The sequence below is a fragment of the Haliotis cracherodii genome, unplaced genomic scaffold (assembly GCF_022045235.1).
Source record: "Haliotis cracherodii isolate W230 unplaced genomic scaffold, xgHalCrac1.p SCAF_3, whole genome shotgun sequence".
Taxonomy (NCBI): domain Eukaryota; kingdom Metazoa; phylum Mollusca; class Gastropoda; order Lepetellida; family Haliotidae; genus Haliotis; species Haliotis cracherodii.
Window position 1 is genome coordinate 41,754,446 of NW_027266286.1, and position 22,431 is coordinate 41,776,876.

Below are 22,431 nucleotides of genomic sequence, written 5' to 3' on the forward strand. Positions count from 1 at the left end.
TGTACTGGCAACTTATCCTTCCTGTAACTCCCTACGGGGACAAGCAGGGTGTACTGGGAACTTATTCTTCCTGTAACTCCCTACGGGGACAAGCAGGGTGTACTGGCAACTTATCCTTCCTGTAACTCCCTCAGGGCACAAGCAGGGTGTACTGGGAACTTATCCTTCCTGTAACTCCCTCAGGGGACAAGCTTGATGTACTGGGAACTTATCCTGTCTGTAACTCCCTACGGGGACAAGCAGGGTGTACTGGCAACTTATCCTTCCTGTAACTCCCTCAGGGCACAAGCAGGATGTACTGGCAACTTATCCTTCCTGTAACTCCCTCAGAGGACAAGCAGGGTGTACTGGGAACTTATCCTTTCTGTAACTCCCTCAGGGGACAAGCAGGGTGTACTGGGAACTTATCCTTCCTGTAACTCCCTACGGGGACAAGCAGGGTGTACTGGCAACTTATCCTTCCTGTAACTCCCTACGGGGACAAGCAGGGTGTACTGGCAACCTATCCTTCCTGTAACTCCCTCAGGGCACAAGCAGGATGTACTGGGAACTTATCCTTCCTGTAAGTCCCTCAGGGCACAAGCAGGATGTACTGGCAACCTATCCTTCCTGTAACTCCCTCAGGGCACAAGCAGGATGTACTGGGAACTTATCCTTCCTGTAAGTCCCTCAGGGCACAAGCAGGATGTACTGGCAACCTATCCTTCCTGTAATTCCCTCCAGGCAGAAGCAGGATGCATTTGTGGCCTACATTCCCCTGGATATCGCTCAGGCAACATGCATTGTGAAACTATTGTCACCCTTTAATTTCAACCAGGTACAGCACTGGGGACCTGATTTCCCCCAGGAATTAATAATGAGGCAACAAGCACGGGGTACCTGGGATCCATTTCTTGCCTGTCATTCAGACAAGTGAGGAGCATCAGGTGGTGGAGAACCAGTTCCTCTGTTAGTAGCCTTCACAGTAAGCATGAGCCCTATTTTGCCTAGTATATATTATATTGAGTCAAATACTGATAACAACAACACAAAACAGTATATCAATTTATTATCCACAAACAACTTAATTGATGTCCCCACTGATGTATATCTATCCAACTTAAATACTCTGCTGTCATGGACCAACCGCTGCTGCAGGGTAGATTCCTTACAAACTTTTAGACATGATACCAAAAATAATAATTTATTGTAATGAATCATATTCATCTTCTGCATGCAAACATCACAACATTAATATCACAGCTTTCATAACTGTTCATAAATAAAAATCCAATATACCAACGTCGGACAAGCCACACAAAGCACAGCTTAACAAAGAAACAATCTGTGATGCATCATTTACAATCTGTCAAAATAAAGATGTAAAGATGTTTGGTCAAAACAATTTGTTGTGTGGTTATTGAAAGAAAAAAAAAGGAAAAAATACCCACCCGCTTAACCGTGTTGACATCTTCCCTCACTATTTCATTCACAGCAGTTATATATATCCCATCAATGTCTGACCTAACAAAGCTGAATATGGCCCAAATCGTTCACCATCCTAGGAAGATACTGTGCAGACCCCTTTGGGTTAGCTACACATAGATTGAGTGATGATGATATTTTTTCAATGAGACTTAGGAAGCATGACATTCCTGATCGTGAGACTAACTCATCAAATGAATGATTAAGTACTTCAATGCACAAATCTCCAAAAGCATAAATGACATAAATGTTTTCATACCCAGTAAGTAAATAGTTTCAAGCACTGAACAACTAACCTCCTTTAATTGTGAGCTAACTTTTCTACATGGTACATGATACACTGGCAGCCAATGTGCCAGTACTGCTGATATGACCAAAGCAATAGTTACTCACATACTATATACTGATGAAAAGAACAAAGGGAACAGTTATAAAGGGAAACAATTTGCTGTAAACATCACACGAAACATATCATATCACCAAAGATAGTTTAGGTACCTGGCAATGCAGTACTTAGAGAAGAAGCAACAAGTATGGGGAATTAGTGGTAATGTCCCAGTGGAAGAAGGGATCCTCAGGCGACAACCTTCATTCACGAGGGAATAGTAATTTCCAGTTCTGAAAATGTTATTCCATGTATAACTCATCTGTTTCCAACAGTATATGTACAGAGCCGTGAGCTTCAAATTCTCTATAAAACTATCCAACTTGTGCTTTACTAGAATCCTCTGGATAGTTGAATAGTTTACCAGTGATCTCTACGTGCAACTGTACATCATTATAACAATCACATGGAATAATAGATTTTCATTCATTTCAGTGTCAAATCAACTGTGCTGATTGATTAAACAGGTGAATCAGCGTCTCATTTGGCATTTGCTTAATGCTAAATAAACACTTCCAGTGAAAATAGTTTATTTAATACTGTTGTAGAAGTAAGGTAATTGCCACAGTGGGGTAGGCAGCAGGTTCTGTGTGTTTCAGTGAGTGTGTAGGAAAGTAGTATTTACATGTAATACACGTCCCAGCAATCTCTACGGGTGTAGACGTACCAATTAAAGTCTATTGGGAAGACACCAATATTTACACTGATGGTTACAAAATACATATATATTATTCAGAGTATTTGTCTCAATAAAAATACATCCCAGTGGTCATAAAATATAACTTAGTAGTAGAATAATTATTCTGAAATTCACACAAAACATAAATTGGAGGGTGAAATCTCGGCGCAAAATAATTCTACATTAAATGCACCAGAGTTGGTGAAACATTAAACTACATGAATCCCTTTGTAATCTGAAACCCACATGTGTTAAATACTAGCAGTATTGCAGGTGTCAATGTACAAATATCATAATTACAAGCCTGGAATCTATCTACGACTCTATACTAAGTGCCCTAGGTAGGCTAACTGGGGGGGGGGGGGGGGGGGGGGGGGAAGGGATCAATATTTTGATCAAAACTGGGATTCTTTTATAGTTATTTTCTTAAATCCTGAGATATTTTAATCATTTCTGCTTATTGTGATATACAAGATTCCTCTGCAAAGTCGTAACATTAGTTATAACTATATTAGGGTGTACGGGTGGCCCAGTCGTCTAAGGCGCTGCGATTCGCTTTGCAGAGTGGCATCCCTTGGGCACCCCAGAAACCTATGATTGTGTGTTCGAATCCTGGTTCGCCCCAATTATGTTTCTAGGTTTGTCAGCACCATACCGGGCTGGTGGGTTTCACCGAAGTGGTAAACCATGAGAACTGCATCACTTCAGGCATTCTTTCCACATTAAGCTGACACGCCGTGACATAACTGGAATACTGTTAAAAGCGGTGTTAAACTCAACTCACTCACGATATTAACATGAATTTGGAAATTATAAATTCCAATATAGGAATAATTAGTGACTTTGCTGCAGACTTGGGGATAAATATTGGCCTTTGAGCAGGCTGTGATGTAAAACATACAGGCAAATTTATACAGAACTACTGAGGTGTGATGGGATTTGGGTAAAAAACAAGTTATCTATGGTCTTGAGTTCGACTTGTAGTTGATGAGTGCTTTGAGCAGTGTTTTAGTAATGTCAGATCAATGTGAGAAGAATACCCACATAGACAGAGCTTGGTCTTTGTGCAGCTCCACTTTTCTCAACAAGTGTGGACCAGAAAAACCACATTCGTTTCCAACTTGTGTTATTCCTGTTATTGCGACCGGGTTCTGTCTTAGCGCAAACGGGAATACCTAAATCAATTGTCAACGCTTTGCGTAACGGTTCACAAATATTTCCCCATATATTACATATTTTTCAGATGCAATTTAAAGCACATTGGGACGTGCGGAATTATACAGTATGACATTTAACTGTGTCTTGGGTATATTTTTAGATGCAAGACATATGTAAAATCAAAAATTATTTCTGAGGGATTCTTTGACGAAGAACTTGAAATCACACACACATTCTCATTGGTTTGTCGTATTTTCGCACATAACATTCATGGATAGGGGGACAAGTCTACTTGCACGTTATGGAAAGGGGCGAGTGGTGACGAATGGAAAAACCAGTGATTGATATCATGAGCAATTGTTCACATTGTGACAGTAAGATGACACCCAGTGAAAGTCACCAAACCTGACCTCCCAATCCGTTTGGTCGCCTCCGAGGACAAGCCCTGGTTGCTGGGTACCACCATCTACCCTGTATCCCCACATGGTTGCTGCTTACCACATTGATGAAACCCACAAGCATAGTCCAGTGACGACTAGTGACCCATGCCACTAACACATATCAGTGAGCAAATCAATTTACACTGCAATGGTAAATATCCCAGCTTCAGAGAGACCTAAACTGTGTGACAGAGTCTGGTACCAGCAAATGTCAGTGAATAGAAACAGGCAATTTACATTATTGATAAATTCAATCATTCGTAAAGACAAATATGTTTCTGTCCCACAGGCAACGCATTCTTTATGTCCATTCTCAATTTAAATGTGAACAGGATAAATATATGTGTATGGCAAAACCCTGATGAGAGAAATAAAATTCCTGTCAGATCTGTATCATCTTGTTTGTTACTGGTGGATGGGATGATGACATGGCAAACTGAGATACATTGAACGCATGTTGAAACAAGCACAGGGAGAGAGCCAAGGCTTCCCATTGATCCCAGTGTAAACAAATGTTATTGAACATATTTGGCAGATGGTTCATTATATACAAAACAAAGAAAATATACACATTCGGGCTGAATAACATAGTGTTCGGTGATATGTTTGCAAAACTCATGTCATCATAAGAGTGAATCACATAAATAGTCTCTTTGTGAAATTGTCAAATGCAAAGTCTTATTTGTGATATGAGTGCTGTTTCTTCAAGTGTTAAAAATATTTAACCATTTTAACCTTCAAAATTACCTCTATGGCATGAAATTAATTTTGAAAAGAAATTTGTCATTTAAAAACACAAATCATTGGACATTATAATCAGAAAATGAGGCTTTCATTGCGAACTCTTCCAAAATGACAAAAGACCTCCAGACAAATCCAGCTCCAATAACACATGCAAGGGGCCTTGGTCTACACACACAAGGCCACACCAGCCTGTATAACATAGACATTGCATTCTACAATAACTGGAGCATTCACACATCTTCAACCTCAACACATCTCATCCACACAGACCTGGTGAAAACATCCCCCCCCATACACACATTCAGCAGGACACCATACAGACGACAGTTATGTCACTGAACTAGTATATGTCACATGAGCAATGTCGTGACAAAACACAGCTGGAGCCATCTATTGATCACCCTCGACACGTGTCCGGTCCGAGACACTACAGTGGAATCATACAGAAGCCAACTTCAATAATGATGTTGTTTCTTTGTTTGTTGGCAATCCACATGTTGTACAAGGATATATACATAAATGAGTTTCAAAATGCTAGGTTGGGGTATTATTTTGGAAACAATCCAACCACAATGACACCAGGGGTATTCAACAATACATACAATGATGAAGAGGTCATGGTGTTGGGTATTACAGAAATATACCCTGCCCAGAACCAGACAACAGGAATGTACCCACACTGGCCAATGCATAGCACTTGAGTCACAGGATGATTCCATTCTAAATTCAGCCCTTGCTTCCAGTACCTCTGCAGACTTGGGGAATGTCAAGCCTCAGCGAAATCAGTCAGTATGGGTTGGCGTAGGCATTGGACCTTTCGCTGCTCGAATCATGTGTTCAAATACAATCAATTTCATATTGACATCACTGTTCCAGGTCAATAAAACTTTACAATTCAAAAAAACATTTTTGTGCATACGTTAATTGGCTTGTACAGCTGAGGTATATTTCTCTATTATTATTCCAGCCAGGGTACATTTCTGCAGTACACCATACACAACAATGACCCATTCAGCCAGACTAACAGGTCTGGATAACAAGGTGTCACTACAGGTTCACCGAATGTCGTGTAATATTACAAGAAGCCCAAAGTGATGCTGGTCCAACACATTTACCCTATTGGTGAAGGAAGCATGAGAGTGGTGCTGACAGGCCAGAGATCATCATCAGGGTGATTCTGGGATTTGAACCCATAATCCTGGCACCACTAAGGGAGGCAACTTGCACAGTGTTTCATAGTGCCCCATAGATACTTGATACTGGCATACTCACTTCATTGACACTGGGAGAGGTCACATGTTACTATTCTTCTTCTGAAGAGAAAACATTTGGAACAAAACAAGTTCACAGTTCTCACTGAATTGTGAGTGATATACCTTCAAGTGTAGACAGTAAGTAGTGATGATCACAAGACATGATATTTCACAATATATGAAGCACTGTTATGTGAAAGCCACATTTCTAAAAATCTTGACATCAAACATATTCAAACGACCAATAATTACCCAGTCTATTTCTATTTCAGGGTGTCGTTGTACACTACGACTGTTGTAAGTCTATGTTAAGGTATGGGAGTTACGATCACCTTAGCGTTGAGATCGCTTTGTACAACGGCACCCTGAACTCCAAATATACCAAACATTTTATTGCTTATTTAAAAAAAAAAGGAAAAGCTTGGTACATGTCACAGGAGCATGTAACATTTGGATGGACATGTACCAGTACAGGGCCAGATAAAGGAACTTGCACCAGGTGCATGTTAACATATACACCAGGTTCACCCTGTACCCATAAATGTATCTAAGTTGGAACATGCACATGATGTGGAAGTACCCACATTTTGATGATGTCAAGCCCCAAAACACAACACAAATTACAAATAACATTGGGGTTATTGATGTGGTATGGTAAATAAGCCTAGAGGTATTGAATACGCTGTTTGGACATGTAAAGGTTAGACACACATTTTGAAAGATTTTGACATAATTTTATGGTTACATTTTTCAAAAAATGGCTATATAGCTAATGCCTAAGGAATGCAAGCCTGTACAGCACAGCACAGCACAGCACTGGGTTTGAATATGGGGTTGGCTTAAAAGTTCAGTTGCATCTCATGTGGGAAGGTAAGAAGTGATGCAGGTCTCAGACGTTTACTACTTTGGTGAAGGCGATGAGCACAGGTATGATGCTGACAAACCAAGACACAGAATCATGTGAACCAGGATTTCAATCTGAAGATCATAGGTTTCTGGCAAGTCTAAGACAAACTTTGCACAGCCTCAGACTGGGCCACCCATGCCCCCGGCTGCTAATGGATACAACCCTGATCCAAAATCTGTACCCTCTCAGTGTAAACAGAAGTGTGACTAAAATATTGCATGTTATATTTGTTTTCCCCAATGTTTTTTATGCATATAATCTCCTGCAAGTTGTTTTCCTGATAATTACTCTCAGGCATGTAATTTAGTCATGGCCGTCTACTTTCAGACCTAAACACAGTGAAACCAATTGAACCAACACAAACAAGAAAAATAAATAGCCATATGTAGTGAAGCTAACATGTGAGTTTTGATGAGACAATGACATATTATGACTTGGTCATTAGCATATGTGATCAATGGTTATGAAAAGTACACATGTATTCTTCATGCCAGCAGGTCGTCATCACTGTCGTCATGGTAACTCCGGACTTGTGCCGTCGTCTGTAATGTAGTGTCCGTGGATGTATTGGGTAGTGTTGTGATATCATTGTCATGATCCATGAAGAAATCGTCATCCACCTCTGGGTCCACATCATCTTGGGTCAACTGAAAAAGTGAGGGAGTTGGGTTTAAAGGGCTTCAGTTACTTCACTGCATGTCAAGTTTAATGTGGGAGGAAAGACTGAAGTGATAAGGTTCCTCAACGCTTGGTAAACTCATGGCATGGGTAAGGTGCAGACAAACCAAGAATCATGATCGGCTGATCTGGGATTCAAATTGTGGAACAAATGAAGGACTGTAATAAATTATATATTTGGAAAAACACTTTCTTAGAAAAGTACAGATTCTAGAGTCCCATCCGGGATTTGAACCCACACTGCCAGAGTGAGGCACCTTATCACCTGCACACAAATTCAGCAACCTAACCCACACAGCCATCGAAGCTTCCCCGGATGGCACTAAACCCCCCAAAAGTACTAGAATCTGTACGTTACTAAGAAAGTGTTATCCCAAAAATAACATTTGTTACATTTGATGACTTTCTAAATGGCGTTGTGTGTTCATAACTGAAGGACTATTATTGAAGGTTCACTAGCAGCGTACCTGTGACAGTGCACCCTAAGGAATGAGCGACACTTCTGGAGCCCAGATGCCCTGAACAGATATCATCCACAATAACCTCTACCTCCATCCTTCAATCCCCAGATGTCACCCTCAACAAGCTGTACCTCCATCCTTTAACCCCTAGATGTCATCCTCAACAAGCTGTACCTCCATCCTTCAACCCCTAGATGTCATCCTCAACAACCTCCACCTCCTCCCTTCAACCCCTAGATGTCATCCTCAACAACCTCTACCTCCATCCTTCAACCTCTAGATGTGACCATCAACAAACTGAACCATCATCCTGCAACCCCTAGATGTCACCCTCAACAAACTGAACCACCATCCTTCAACCCCTAGATGTACCTCCATCCTTCAACCTCTAGATGTGACCCTCAACAAGCTGTACCTCCATCCTTCAACCCCTAGATGTCATCCTCAACAAACTGAACCACCATCCTTCAACCCCTAAATGTCATCCTCAACAAACTGAACCACCATCCTTCAACCCCTAGATGTACCTCCATCCTTCAACCCCTAGATGTCACCCTCAACAAGCTGTACCTCCATCCTTCAACCCTTAGATGTCATCCTCAACAAGCTGTACCTCCATCCTTCAACCCCAAGAAGTCATCGTCAACAAGCTGTACCTCCATCCTTCAACCCCTAGATGTCATCCTCAACAACCTCCACTCTTCAACCCCTAGATGTCACCCTCAACAAGCTGTACCACCATCCTTCAACCCCTAGATGTCACCCTCAACAAGCTGTACCTCCATCCTTCAACCCCTAGATGTCACCCTCAACAAGCTGTACCTCCATCCTTCAACCCCCAGATGTCACCCTGAACAAGCTGTAACTCCATCCTTCAACCCCTAGATGTCATCCTCAACAAGCTGTACCTCCATCCTTCAACCCCTAGATGTCATCCTCAACAAGCTGTACCTCCATCCTTCAACCTCTAGATGTGACCCTCAACAAGCTGTACCTCCATCCTTCAACCCCTAGATGTCATCCTCAACAAACTGAACCACCATCCTTCAACCCCTAGATGTACCTCCATCCTTCAACCCCTAGATGTCACCCTCAACAAGCTTTACCTCCATCCTTCAACCCCAAGATGTCATCCTCAACAAGCTGTACCTCCACCCTTCAACCCCTAGATGTCATCCTCAACAAGCTGTACCTCCATCCTTCAACCCCAAGATGTCACCCTCAACAAGCTTTACCTCCACCCTTCAACCCCTAGATGTCATCCTCAACAAGCTGTACCTCCATCCTTCAACCCCTAGTTGTCATCCTCAACAAGCTGTACCTCCATCCTTCAACCCCAAGATGTCATCCTCAACAAGCTGTACCTCCATCCTTCAACCCCCAGATGTCATCCTCAACAAGCTGTACCTCCATCCTTCAACCCCAAGATGTCATCCTCAACAAGCTGTACCTCCATCCTTCAACCACTAGATGTCATCCTCAACAAGCTGTACCTCCATCCTTCAACCCCTAGATGTCATCCTCAACAAGCTGTACCTCCATCCTTCAACCCCCAGATGTCATCCTCAACAAGCTGTACCTCCATCCTTCAACCCCTAGATGTCACCCTCAACAAGCTGTACCTCCATCCTTTAACCCCTAGATGTCATCCTCAACAAGCTGTACCTCCATCCTTCAACCCCTAGATGTCACCCTCAACAAGCTGTACCACCATCCTTCAACCCCTAAATGTCATCCTCAACAAGCTGTACCTCCATCCTTCAACCCCTAGATGTCATCCTCAACAAGCTGTACCTCCATCCTTCAACCCCTAGATGTCACCCTCAACAAGCTGTACCTCCATCCTTTAACCCCTAGATGTACCTCCATCCTTCAACCCCTAAATGTCATCCTCAACAAGCTGTACCTCCATCCTTCAACCCCTAGATGTCACCCTGAACAAGCTGTACCTCCATCCTTCAACCCCCAGATGTCATCCTCAACAAGCTGTACCTCCATCCTTCAACCCCTAGATGTCATCCTCAACAAGCTGTACCTCCATCCTTCAACCCCAAGATGTCATCCTCAACAAGCTGTACCTCCATCCTTCAACCCCAAGATGTCATCCTCAACAAGCTGTACCTCCATCCTTCAACCCCTAGATGTCACCCTCAACAAGCTGTACCTCCATCCTTTAACCCCTAGATGTCACCCTCAACAAGCTGTACCTCCATCCTTCAACCCCCAGATGTCATCCTCAACAAGCTGTACCTCCATCCTTCAACCCCTAGATGTCATCCTCAACAAGCTGTACCTCCATCCTTCAACCCCTAGATGTCATCCTCAACAAGCTGTACCTCCATCCTTCAACCCCTAGATGTACCTCCATCCTTCAACCCCAAGATGTCATCCTCAACAAGCTGTACCTCCATCCTTCAACCCCTAGATGTACCTCCATCCTTCAACCCCCAGATGTCACCCTGAACAAGCTGTAACTCCATCCTTCAACCCCTAGATGTCATCCTCAACAACCTCCACCCTTCAACCCCTAGATGTCATCCTCAACAAGCTGTACCTCCATCCTTCAACCCCTAGATGTCATCCTCAACAAGCTGTACCTCCATCCTTCAACCCCTAGATGTCACCCTCAACAAGCTGTACCACCATCCTTCAACCCCCAGATGTCATCCTCAACAAGCTGTACCTCCATCCTTCAACCCCTAGATGTCATCCTCAACAAGCTGTACCTCCATCCTTCAACCCCTAGATGTCATCCTCAACAAGCTGTACCTCCATCCTTCAACCCCTAGATGTCATCCTCAACAAGCTGTACCTCCATCCTTCAACCCCTAGATGTCACCCTCAACAAGCTGTACCTCCATCCTTTAACCCCTAGATGTCATCCTCAACAAGCTGTACCTCCATCCTTCAACCCCTAGATGTCACCCTCAACAAGCTGTACCACCATCCTTCAACCCCTAAATGTCATCCTCAACAAGCTGTACCTCCATCCTTCAACCCCTAGATGTCATCCTCAACAAGCTGTAACTCCATCCTTCAACCCCTAGATGTCACCCTCAACAAGCTGTACCTCCATCCTTTAACCCCTAGATGTACCTCCATCCTTCAAACCCTAAATGTCATCCTCAACAAGCTGTACCTCCATCCTTCAACCCCTAGATGTCACCCTGAACAAGCTGTACCTCCATCCTTCAACCCCCAGATGTCATCCTCAACAAGCTGTACCTCCATCCTTCAACCCCTAGATGTCATCCTCAACAAGCTGTACCTCCATCCTTCAACCCCAAGATGTCATCCTCAACAAGCTGTACCTCCATCCTTCAACCCCAAGATGTCATCCTCAACAAGCTGTACCTCCATCCTTCAACCCCTAGATGTCACCCTCAACAAGCTGTACCTCCATCCTTTAACCCCTAGATGTCACCCTCAACAAGCTGTACCTCCATCCTTCAACCCCCAGATGTCATCCTCAACAAGCTGTACCTCCATCCTTCAACCCCTAGATGTCATCCTCAACAAGCTGTACCTCCATCCTTCAACCCCAAGATGTCATCCTCAACAAGCTGTACCTCCATCCTTCAACCCCTAGATGTACCTCCATCCTTCAACCCCAAGATGTCATCCTCAACAAGCTGTACCTCCATCCTTCAACCCCTAGATGTACCTCCATCCTTCAACCCCCAGATGTCACCCTGAACAAGCTGTAACTCCATCCTTCAACCCCTAGATGTCATCCTCAACAACCTCCACCCTTCAACCCCTAGATGTCATCCTAAACAAGCTGTACCTCCATCCTTCAACCCCTAGATGTCATCCTCAACAAGCTGTACCTCCATCCTTCAACCCCTAGATGTCACCCTCAACAAGCTGTACCACCATCCTTCAACCCCCAGATGTCATCCTCAACAAGCTGTACCTCCATCCTTCAACCCCTAGATGTCACCCTCAACAAGCTGTACCTCCATCCTTCAACCCCCAGATGTCATCCTCAACAAGCTGTACCTCCATCCTTCAACCCCTAGATGTCACCCTCAACAAGCTGTACCACCATCCTTCAACCCCCAGATGTCATCCTCAACAAGCTGTACCTCCATCCTTCAACCCCTAGATGTCACCCTCAACAAGCTGTACCACCATCCTTCAACCCCTAGATGTCACCCTCAACAACCTCTACCTCCACCCTTCAACCCCTAGATGTCACCCTCAACAAGCCGTACCACTATCCTTCAACCCCTAGATGTCACCCTCAACAACCTCTACCTCCACCCTTCAACCCCTAGATGTCACCATCAACAAGCTGTACCTCTATCCCTGAAGTTACATGTACAGAAATCTGAAGTATCTGGATTGTCGAAAGTGAACACACTAAGGCAAATGGGATGAGAATCTCCAGACTTCCCGAAGTTACTAATCTGGTGAAGGATTTATGCAATGACAGCAGCTGACAAGGGGAGGAATAGTTCAGCAAGTGAGGAAATCTCCAATAGTTGAAAACCTCATTGCATAGCAAATCTTGTGAAGCTAAGCCAGAGATGAAGAGGTTGAAGGATGATGACGTTGCAGGATGAGAGGGAGTCGGCTTGTGTTATCACTTCATGGCAAAGTGGTGGCAAAGTGGTTCACAGGTCACAAATGAGGCGAAGCAAAAACATCCAGACAGGAGAGTAGGTGGATGGTGGCATGCCCCACACTCAATCACAGGTTATCAACACGTGACTTTGTTCAAAATAGGCCTCTGTTCACCCAGCTAACAGCTTGCAACCCAGTTGGATGAGATGGCAACATGAACGCAAAACCTAACACTTACACAAGGCAGATGGGTCGTGTAGTCTCCAGGGAGAAGACTGTTCCACTGACTGGGGTAATACTGTGAAGCAGCCTGAGAATGCTTTAGGGTACAGATGCTGTCAACACAGATTAGTGTTCCTCCATCACCCGTGAAGACATCCACACTGCAGTGCAGTAACCACTGTGAGCCAATGCACCGAGTCATGGCTTGGGTCAAGTCAAAGGGAGCCAGTGAGTGATGCAAACAACTAGCATTCAGATCATGCATCAGCAGTATGTCTCCACAAAATGAGCATCAAGTTCATGCACAGTGTAGGGCTTATTTGACTTCTGTGAGGTATTGCACAGAACATAGCAAACATTGTTTCTTAATTCTTTTAGATTTACCGTATATCGCTGTGTATAAGGCGACCCCACGTATAAGACGAACCCCCTGTACAGGCCTTCAAAATCAACCCAAAATCCTATACTCCGTGTATAAAGCGACCTGGAATGAAGCACATCACAAGTGCGCACACAAACCTTATATATGCAATAAAAATATGTTTATCTTGCGTTGTTTTTTCTACGATGATTGGTCGCGTGTGTAACTCCAGCACATGTTGCCATTTTGTGTTTACCAAATTGGTGCCCGTAAAATAAAATTCATTTATAAGTAATAACATATAAGAGACAATGGTGAGTAATTTAATCGCCAATTAACTATGTTGTAACTAACTAGACTTATGTTTGCTTCACATTCAGCGTGTTTATTCCACAATCACTAATACACACCGTCTCCAACACTTGTTTATACAACTGTAAAAACAGCAGGAATTGATTTCAGCTTCACCGGTTATCACATGTTGGGTCACATGTGCAATATGCAAATGCTTACCAGTACTTCCGGCTCTCTACTCCCGGATGTTGATTGTTTTACTGGTTTGACAATCTGCATCGAGGCGAGGGTCATTTCAACTTTATTTGCAGAAATTATCAAACTTTATTCAAGGAAAAGAGATATATATCATGTTTATGTATGGAAATAGTTATTGGAACAGTTATTTAGGACGAAATGCGAAGTTTTATTGTCAAATGCTGGGCTGGCCTTCGGATGCCGGTTGACATCGCCAGTGGAAAAAAATGTGAGATCTTTGACTCCGTGTATAAGTCCACCCCCCTTCTTAACCCCCTCATTTTAGGTACGAAAAACTCGCCTTATACACAGTGATATACGGTATATTCTGGGGTAGGCCTTTATCCTAGGCAGATCAGGTAGGGATTTCAAGGGTTTGATGTGTTTTTCTTTTCACAAATTTTATCCAGTGTGCGATATTGGATCCCAATACACACTATACCTATTTAGTCAAGTGACCTGTACATGTTCATCTAAAGTGTTCCATCACTCACCACAGAATACTGGAAATGTCTTTCAGTTTGTGTCGGACATCTGCAAGTTCTCTTAACTCTGGACGCAAATGCAGCTCTGAAAGGAAGCGAGGTACTCATGAATGAGGTGAGGTGAGGTTATATGGGGTTTAACGTTGTGTTCAAGATGATTGCACTTACATAGTGAGGTGCATGCTCATGTGTGGCTGCCTGTACTAGTCTGGACTAACGCCAAATTTATAGTGCTAGCCCACTGAGATACCATGCCGGATTTTTACATGACATAGTATACTGACACGAGCCAACCAGTCCTTGTTTTAGACCCTTATTGCCGAACGCCAGGCAGGGTAATAACAAGTACTATCTTTTATCATCTTTTGGTATGAAGTGGCCAGGGATTGAACCCTCTACCACGGAGAGGGAGATGCACATTCAAACTATTCCAAGTACAAATTCTGAATATAAGTTCAATTAACCCTTTCTTCTCTGTCAGCGGTATCAAATCTATGATAGATCATGATCCCACTGATCACTGTAGTTGAAATACAAAATATTTGTTTAGAAAGAAAGAAAATACTTTTATTCCTTTGCAAATCTGCCTGTTTGGCAATTTCAAAAACTGATCTTACTTCTCTAACAATGCTAAATAAGGTGTTGCAGTTCTTACAATATTCACAGTAAGTGTAGCATTATATTTCAGGCGTACAATGCCACATTCACTCCCTCACTGCTGCGGTATTGTGTGTACGTACCTCCTCTCTGGTTTATGGAAGACAATGAGGGCGATGCAGATGACGATTACTGACAGGAACACAGAGATGATGACACCCACAGTCTTGGGCTTGATGCTGCTGGACTTGCCGCCATTACCCAGAGTCTGGTCACCAACAGCGCCGTTGACAGCCACATGCTGAACATCTCTGTGCCACAAAAAATAATGACCTGTTGGTTTTTCCAGTAACAATATTTCTTACTGAACTTACTTGCCATAATATATTACAACTACATAAGTATTGATCAATAAGATGAACAAGATGTGTGTGCTCAAGTCATTATACCTGATGTGTGTGCCCAAGTCATTTTAGCGGATGTGTGTGCCCAAGTTATTATACCTGATGTGTGTGCCCAAGTCTCTATATACCTGATGTGTGTGCCCAAGTCATTATACCTGATGTGTGTGCCCAAGTCATTATACCTGATGTGTGTGCCCAAGTCATTATACCGGATGTGTGTGCCCAAGTCATTATACCAGATGTGTGTGCCCAAGTCATTATACCAGATGTGTGTGCCCAAGTCATTATACCTGATGTGTGTGCCCATGTCATTATACCTGATGTGTGTGCCCAAGTCATTATACCTGATGTGTGTGCCCAAGTCATTATACCTGATGTGTGTGCCCAAGTCATTATACCTGATGTGTGTGCCCATGTCATTATACCTGATGTGTGTGCCCAAGTCATTATACCGGATGTGTGTGCCCAAGTCATTATACCTGATGTGTGTGCCCAAGTCATTATACCTGATGTGTGTGCCCAAGTCATTATACCTGATGTGTGTGCCCAAGTCATTATACCTGATGTGTGTGCCCAAGTCATTATACCTGATGTGTGTGCCCAAGTCATTATACCTGATGTGTGTGCCCATGTCATTATACCTGATGTGTGTGCCCAAGTCATTATACCGGATGTGTGTGCCCAAGTCATTATACCTGATGTGTGTGCCCAAGTCATTATACCTGATGTGTGTGCCCAAGTCATTATACCTGATGGGTGTGACCCAATAGTGTTGCCTGATGTGTGACCCAATAGTGTTGTCTGATGTGTGACCCAATACTGTTACCTGATGGGTGTGACCCAATAGTGTTGCCTGATGTGTGACCCAATAGTGTTGTCTGATGTGTGACCCAATACTGTTACCTGATGTGTGACCCAATACTGTTACCAGATGTGTGACCCAATACTGTTACCTGATGTGTGACCCAATAGTGTTGTCTGATGTGTGGCCCAATAGTGTTGCCTGATGTGTGACCCAATAGTGTTGCCTGATGTGTGACCCAATAGTGTTGCCTGATGTGTGACCCAATAGTGTTGTCTGATGAGTGGCCCAATAGTGTTGCCTGATGTGTGACCCAATAGTGTTGTCTGATGTGTGGCCCAATAGTGTTGTCTGATGTGTGGCCCAATAGTGTTGTCTGATGTGTGGCTCAATAGTGTTGTCTGATGTGTGGCCCAATAGTGTTGCCTGATGTGTGGCTCAATAGTGTTGTCTGATGTGTGGCCCAATAGTGTTGCCTGATGTGTGACCCAATAGTGTTGTCTGATGTGTGGCCCAATAGTGTTGCCTGATGTGTGGCTCAATAGTGTTGTCTGACGTGTGATCCAATAGTGTTGCCTGATGTGTCACTCAATAGTGTTGCCTGATGTGTGACCCAATACTGTTGCCTGATGTGTGTGACCCAATAGTTTTGTCCGATGAGAGACTTACACAGCCGCAGAGAAGCACACAGCATCTGTATCCCATTCAAACAGGTAGAAACAGTTGCGAGACTTGTATGTCAAGCTTGGCTCACTCTGAAACAAATGAAGGATAATTTTTACACTGAGAAGTAGATGAGCTGGGGATGGCCTTTTACCATTACATTACAACAATGGATGCCACTAAGGTCTCCATCGTCCTAACGTGTATATTGTGTATACCTTAAACTCCAGTATTAAACTGTTCAAATAGCTCACCTTATTTTTCAACCTATCACAGTTAAACACAATGGCAGTGGAGATGTTTTTGGCTAGCCTGTGACCATCTCTCCCCACACACTTGTCTGGCGAGGTGTACACAACTTCCAGCTGATCATCTGAAACAGTAAACATGGTAAACTCAGTATTTGAAATTACCCATCGGTTTTGTTTGTGAAATAAGAGATTTCAATATCATGTTCTAATGAGTACCATATTTTCTTGAGCATAGTGCGCACTTTTAAAAAAAAAAAGACAGCTGTGTAGAAGGGGGTGCGCATTATACACGAATTAAGAGTTTGGATGTTTTTTCCCCCATGGAAAGACATTACCGTGAGCACGAAACACCGGAAATACCATGTCAACAAATCCAAACTGAAGTATGCAAAAATAATCATGTAATTACACTGTCTGGCTATAAAAAGTGTTCTTTGTATATCTGGACTTGTGTTTGTAACTTATTTCATTAATTTTATTCAAAATTCCTTTTAATATTGTTTTTATTAATTTCGGCGAAATCGTGTGTGAAGCAATCGGAAGATCGCACAACTCACCATTATTAACAGCAACCACGGTCAGAATACCGCTATTGACGCCTTGAAACAAACTTTAGTTGACAGAGAATGGATACATATATCATAAATGACATACTTTGACTCGTTAAAAGTCATACACTGTATTTGGTCTGACCATGGTGACTGGTCAGACTGGTTCCATGTAAAAAATAATACCCGGGAATAGCGATCAGCTGCTTCGCTTAGGGTTATTATTATTTTAAATATGTTTAGTAAAGGCTGCATATAATTAAGAAAATAATGAAATATATTATTCCTGATAAAAAGAATAGTTTCAGATACCGTATATGACCGCGTATAAGCCGACTTTTGAGGACCAGAAAAAAGATTCTGTAGGAAGGGGTTGGCTTATCCACGGGATACACTTTCATGACAGTATTTTTCAGATCGTAATCTGTCAGAAACATCGCCTGAATGACGGTCCGATAGATTACAACTTCCCGAAAGTTTGGAAGTTGCCGCGACTAGAGCCATTATTGTTATAAATTATCAATGAAGTTATTATTATACAGCAATGTTGTCATTATTAAAACTTGTTTATGCATGTTGCTACTTCAGATAAGTTTTCAATTGAATGTTCAAAGTTTATCGTTCTTCATAAACTCCACAATCTTTACATGTAACAATGTATAATATATAATCGCCAGATGAAATTGCCAATAGCTATTACGTACGTTTTGCAAAGTTCATAAATTGATAGTGAACAAGTGTCTACCTTTATTGAAAGAGGCAAATAAACAACTGTATCTGCGAGTTATTCCGTTCGCCATTTGCAAAAACATGTGATCAGTTGTTTCCGGTGACGTCACAAATGGTGACCACTGTGATTGCTTCCTGTTGTTTAAAAAGCAACACGGTACGCAAGGAAATGAGCACTGATAATAAGGGGCCGATTGGTATTGTCATGTTGTTTACACAAACATTTTCAAGTTGTGGGTGCCTAGCGATCGTGTTGGGAGTAGGGGCTTAATTCCTTTGTTTTCGAGAGATTAGTTTAATAAACTGTATTCATCAATGTGTTCATAGTATAATAGTTTATTTAATTCAACTGGATTAACATACAATAGTGGTGTAAAGGGGGTAATAAAAGTTGGTATATTTTTACTGACTGACATTCTCATCATGAGTTTGAAACGAAAACGCCATGCTTACGATGCTGAATTCAAACTGCGAGTCTTCGCTCTAGCTGATATATTTTCTCACGGGTTCATAATTCTATATACACCAATTCACAAAATGGCGCTTCTTTGTTGATGGTACAATTGTTGCCGACCCTTGCGTTAAAAATCCTATAAAGTTTTATCAATGAGTGTGTCTTGACCAAATCACCGGTCAATTCCAAGAAAACATGTGCACAGCTTATTGTTGTTTCCGGCTTAGTTTACGAGAAAATACACAAGGTAATCTTAATCCCTAGATATCAAACAATGCCTAGCAGAACAATAAATACTATCTAAACGGTAAATAAACATGTCTGGTGATTTTTTATCTCAAATTTCGATTTTGTACTGACGAAGTTTCTCATCACCCGTTTGTTTGCCGGACTTCGCTGAAAGGGTACGGTGTAATTTTTTTCTGCGCATAATAATCAAATTTCTTTTTTTCCCAAATACTGAACCTGCTAGAGGGGGGTGCGCATTATACATGGGTGCGCACTATACTCAAGTAAAAACGGTATTCAATTAATGTTTAATCGGAGTGTAGGATTCTAAAACGTCATGTAAGAATTTCTTTTGAAGGAGAACGTCATTGTACTGGTACATTTGCGGCCTTTAAAGATGTGGTTTCTATACCAAAATCCCTTTTCTAGTCCTGTGAATGAGTGAGATGTTGGTTAATGCTGCAGTTAACAATATTGCACCTACCAGTTTGTCATGTCAGCCTACGGATAATCAAGAGTAAGCCAAGCAAACAAGTTTGTTTTAATAACTATTATCTCAACACTCAGGCGACACTCAGTGGGGACACACTGTGGTCAACAAGCATGGATGTGGGGAACACACTGTGGTCAACAAGCATGGATGTGGGGCACACATTGTGGTCAACAAGCATGGATGTGGGCACACACTGTGGTCAACAAGCATGGATGTGGGCACCAACTCTCAACCTTCTGGGGACACACTGTGGTCAACAAGCATGGATGTGGGGCACACATTGTGGTCAACAAGCATGGATGTGGGGCACACATTGTAGTCAACAAGCATGGATGTGGGCACCAACTCTCAACCTTCTGGGGACACACTGTGGTCAACAAGCATGGATGTGGGGCACCAACTCTCAACCTTCTGGGGACACACTGTGGTCAACAAGCATGGATGTGGGGCACACATTGTGGTCAACAAGCATGGATGTGGGGCACACATTGTGGTCAACAAGCATGGATGTGGGGAACCAACTCTCAACCTTCTGGGGACACACTGTGGTCAACAAGCATGGATGTGGGGCACACATTGTGGTCAACAAGCATGGATGTGGGGCACACATTGTGGTCAACAAGCATGGATGTGGGGCACACATTGTGGTCAACAAGCATGGATGTGGGGCACACATTGTGGTCAACAAGCATGGATGTGGGCACCAACTCTCAACCTTCTGGGGACACACTGTGGTCAACAAGCATGGATGTGGGGCACCAACTCTCAACCTTCTGGGCACACACTGTGGTCAACAAGCATGGATGTGGGGCACCAACTCTCAACCTTCTGGGGACACACTGTGGTCAACAAGCATGGATGTGGGGCACACATTGTGGTCAACAAGCATGGATGTGGGCACCAACTCTCAACCTTCTGGGGACACACTGTGGTCAACAAGCATGGATGTGGGCACCAACTCTCAACCTTCTGGGGACACACTGTGGTCAACAAGCATGGATGTGGGCACCAACTCTCAACCTTCTGGGGACACACTGTGGTCAACAAGCATGGATGTGGGCACCAACTCTCAACCTTCTGGGGACACACTGTGGTCAACAAGCATGGATGTGGGCACCAACTCTCAACCTTCTGGGGACACACTGTGGTCAACAAGCATGGATGTGGGCACCAACTCTCAACCTTCTGGGGACACACTGTGGTCAACAAGCATGGATGTGGGGCACCAACTCTCAACCTTCTGAGGACACACTGTGGTCAACAAGCATGGATGTGGGGCACACACTAGTGAGATAAACATTACTTTCTTTCAGATTTGCATGTGTTATTGAGTGTTTGATGCCTGCACATATTCCCATACTGTGATCACCTGACTACAAGCATGCTTGACAACTGACATTGAATTAATTGTTGTCGTGAAAACGCCTAAAAAAAAATGAAAAAAAATCCCTAATCATCCAAAGGCACCAGTTCACCACTAGACTAATCTACATTAGACAAAAGTTTCAACAAGATATATTTAATGGTTTCGGAGTTCTTCTCAGGAAACGAAAAACGGACACACAAATCTGATCGCTATATCTGATCACAAAAACTAAAAAAATCCTTCTGCCCTCTTCACCTAAGAGCAAAATGAGCCTGAGAATTCAATTTTTAAATCCAGTGTTACCTTTAAAGAAGTACTTCCTGCTGGTGAATGTGCCGAGGTTGTTATTGACATTGGAGTCCTGTGGTTTCCTCTGACACACAGCTGCCCCGACACAGGATCCGGCCGAGGTGGACTCCAGTTTTCCCTCCAGGCTGATGGCGTACATGAAGTTGTCCTTGCTCCTCTCATGTACGATGTGGTCGCTGGAAGAAACAAGACATTGTTCAAGTTAAAACATGGCTGTTACACAAAAGATTTTCTTGTCGTCAAAATTGATCATACCTTACTCTTTGATTTATGCATGTTTGTTTCCTGCCTTGCAAACAGACTGCGAGAAGTCATGGAGCCATGGCACGAGCTTGTAGGATGTTCAGGTGATGAAATGAACTGCAATTTCTTTCAATGGACACATATCTTCACTGAACAACCATGCTTCATTATCATCACCTTGGAGCTTCATTGAATAATAGTAGTAGTAGAATCTAGTAGAGTAGAACTCACAACAGATAACTGCTTGTAGATTGGTCGGTCATGTACGAAACTGTCCTAAAACCACACTGATGAAGTGTCCCAGTGTCCCAGTGTCCCTGTACTTACCGATGTGAAGTGGAGAGTTTCCTGATGTCCACCATGCCACTGGACCGCGGATCTATGATGATACCGTTACTGTCTTGTACTGCCTCCATCATCCTGTAGACACACAGGTCACATATTACACACATCAGCCTGTAGACACTCACACAGGTCACATATTACACACATCAGCCTGTAGACACTCACACAGGTCACATATTACACACATCACCCTGCAGACACACACAGGTCACATATGACACACATCAGCCTGTAGACACACACACAGGTCACATATTACACACATCAGCCTGTAGACACACACACAGGTCACATATTACACACATCAGTCTGTAGACACACACACAGGTAACATATTATACACATCAGCCTGTAGACACACACACAGGTCACATATTATACACATCAGCCTGTAGACACACACACAGGTCACATATTATACACATCAGCCTGTAGACACACACACAGGTTACATATTACACACATCAGCCTGTAGACACTCACACAGGTCACATATTACACACATCAGCCTGTAGACACTCACACAGGTCACATATTACACACATCAGCCTGTCGACAAAGTCACATACATAATGGTCACCTAGATACACAAATTCAAATGAATTCAAATGAATTCTCAATGCAATGGAAGTATGTTTGTAATACTTGTCAACACACATCCT

At 43.0% G+C, this 22,431-nt stretch overlaps 1 protein-coding gene across 1 annotated transcript in view; it reads right to left on the reverse strand.

The window, feature by feature from the left end:
- Positions 1-2,909: 2,909 nt before the first annotated feature.
- Positions 2,910-22,431, reverse strand: part of LOC139475881 (cation-independent mannose-6-phosphate receptor-like) — a 72,207-nt gene continuing 52,685 nt past the window's right edge. Inside the window, exons 37-43 of the mRNA XM_071259093.1 lie at positions 21,752-21,844; positions 21,176-21,357; positions 17,058-17,176; positions 16,810-16,895; positions 15,078-15,245; positions 14,347-14,422; positions 2,910-7,677 (exon numbers count right to left, since the gene is read on the reverse strand). Of these exons, the coding sequence (XP_071115194.1) occupies positions 7,516-7,677; positions 14,347-14,422; positions 15,078-15,245; positions 16,810-16,895; positions 17,058-17,176; positions 21,176-21,357; positions 21,752-21,844 (886 nt within the window). The 3' untranslated portion in view covers positions 2,910-7,515. The remainder of the gene's footprint in view (positions 7,678-14,346; positions 14,423-15,077; positions 15,246-16,809; positions 16,896-17,057; positions 17,177-21,175; positions 21,358-21,751; positions 21,845-22,431) is intronic.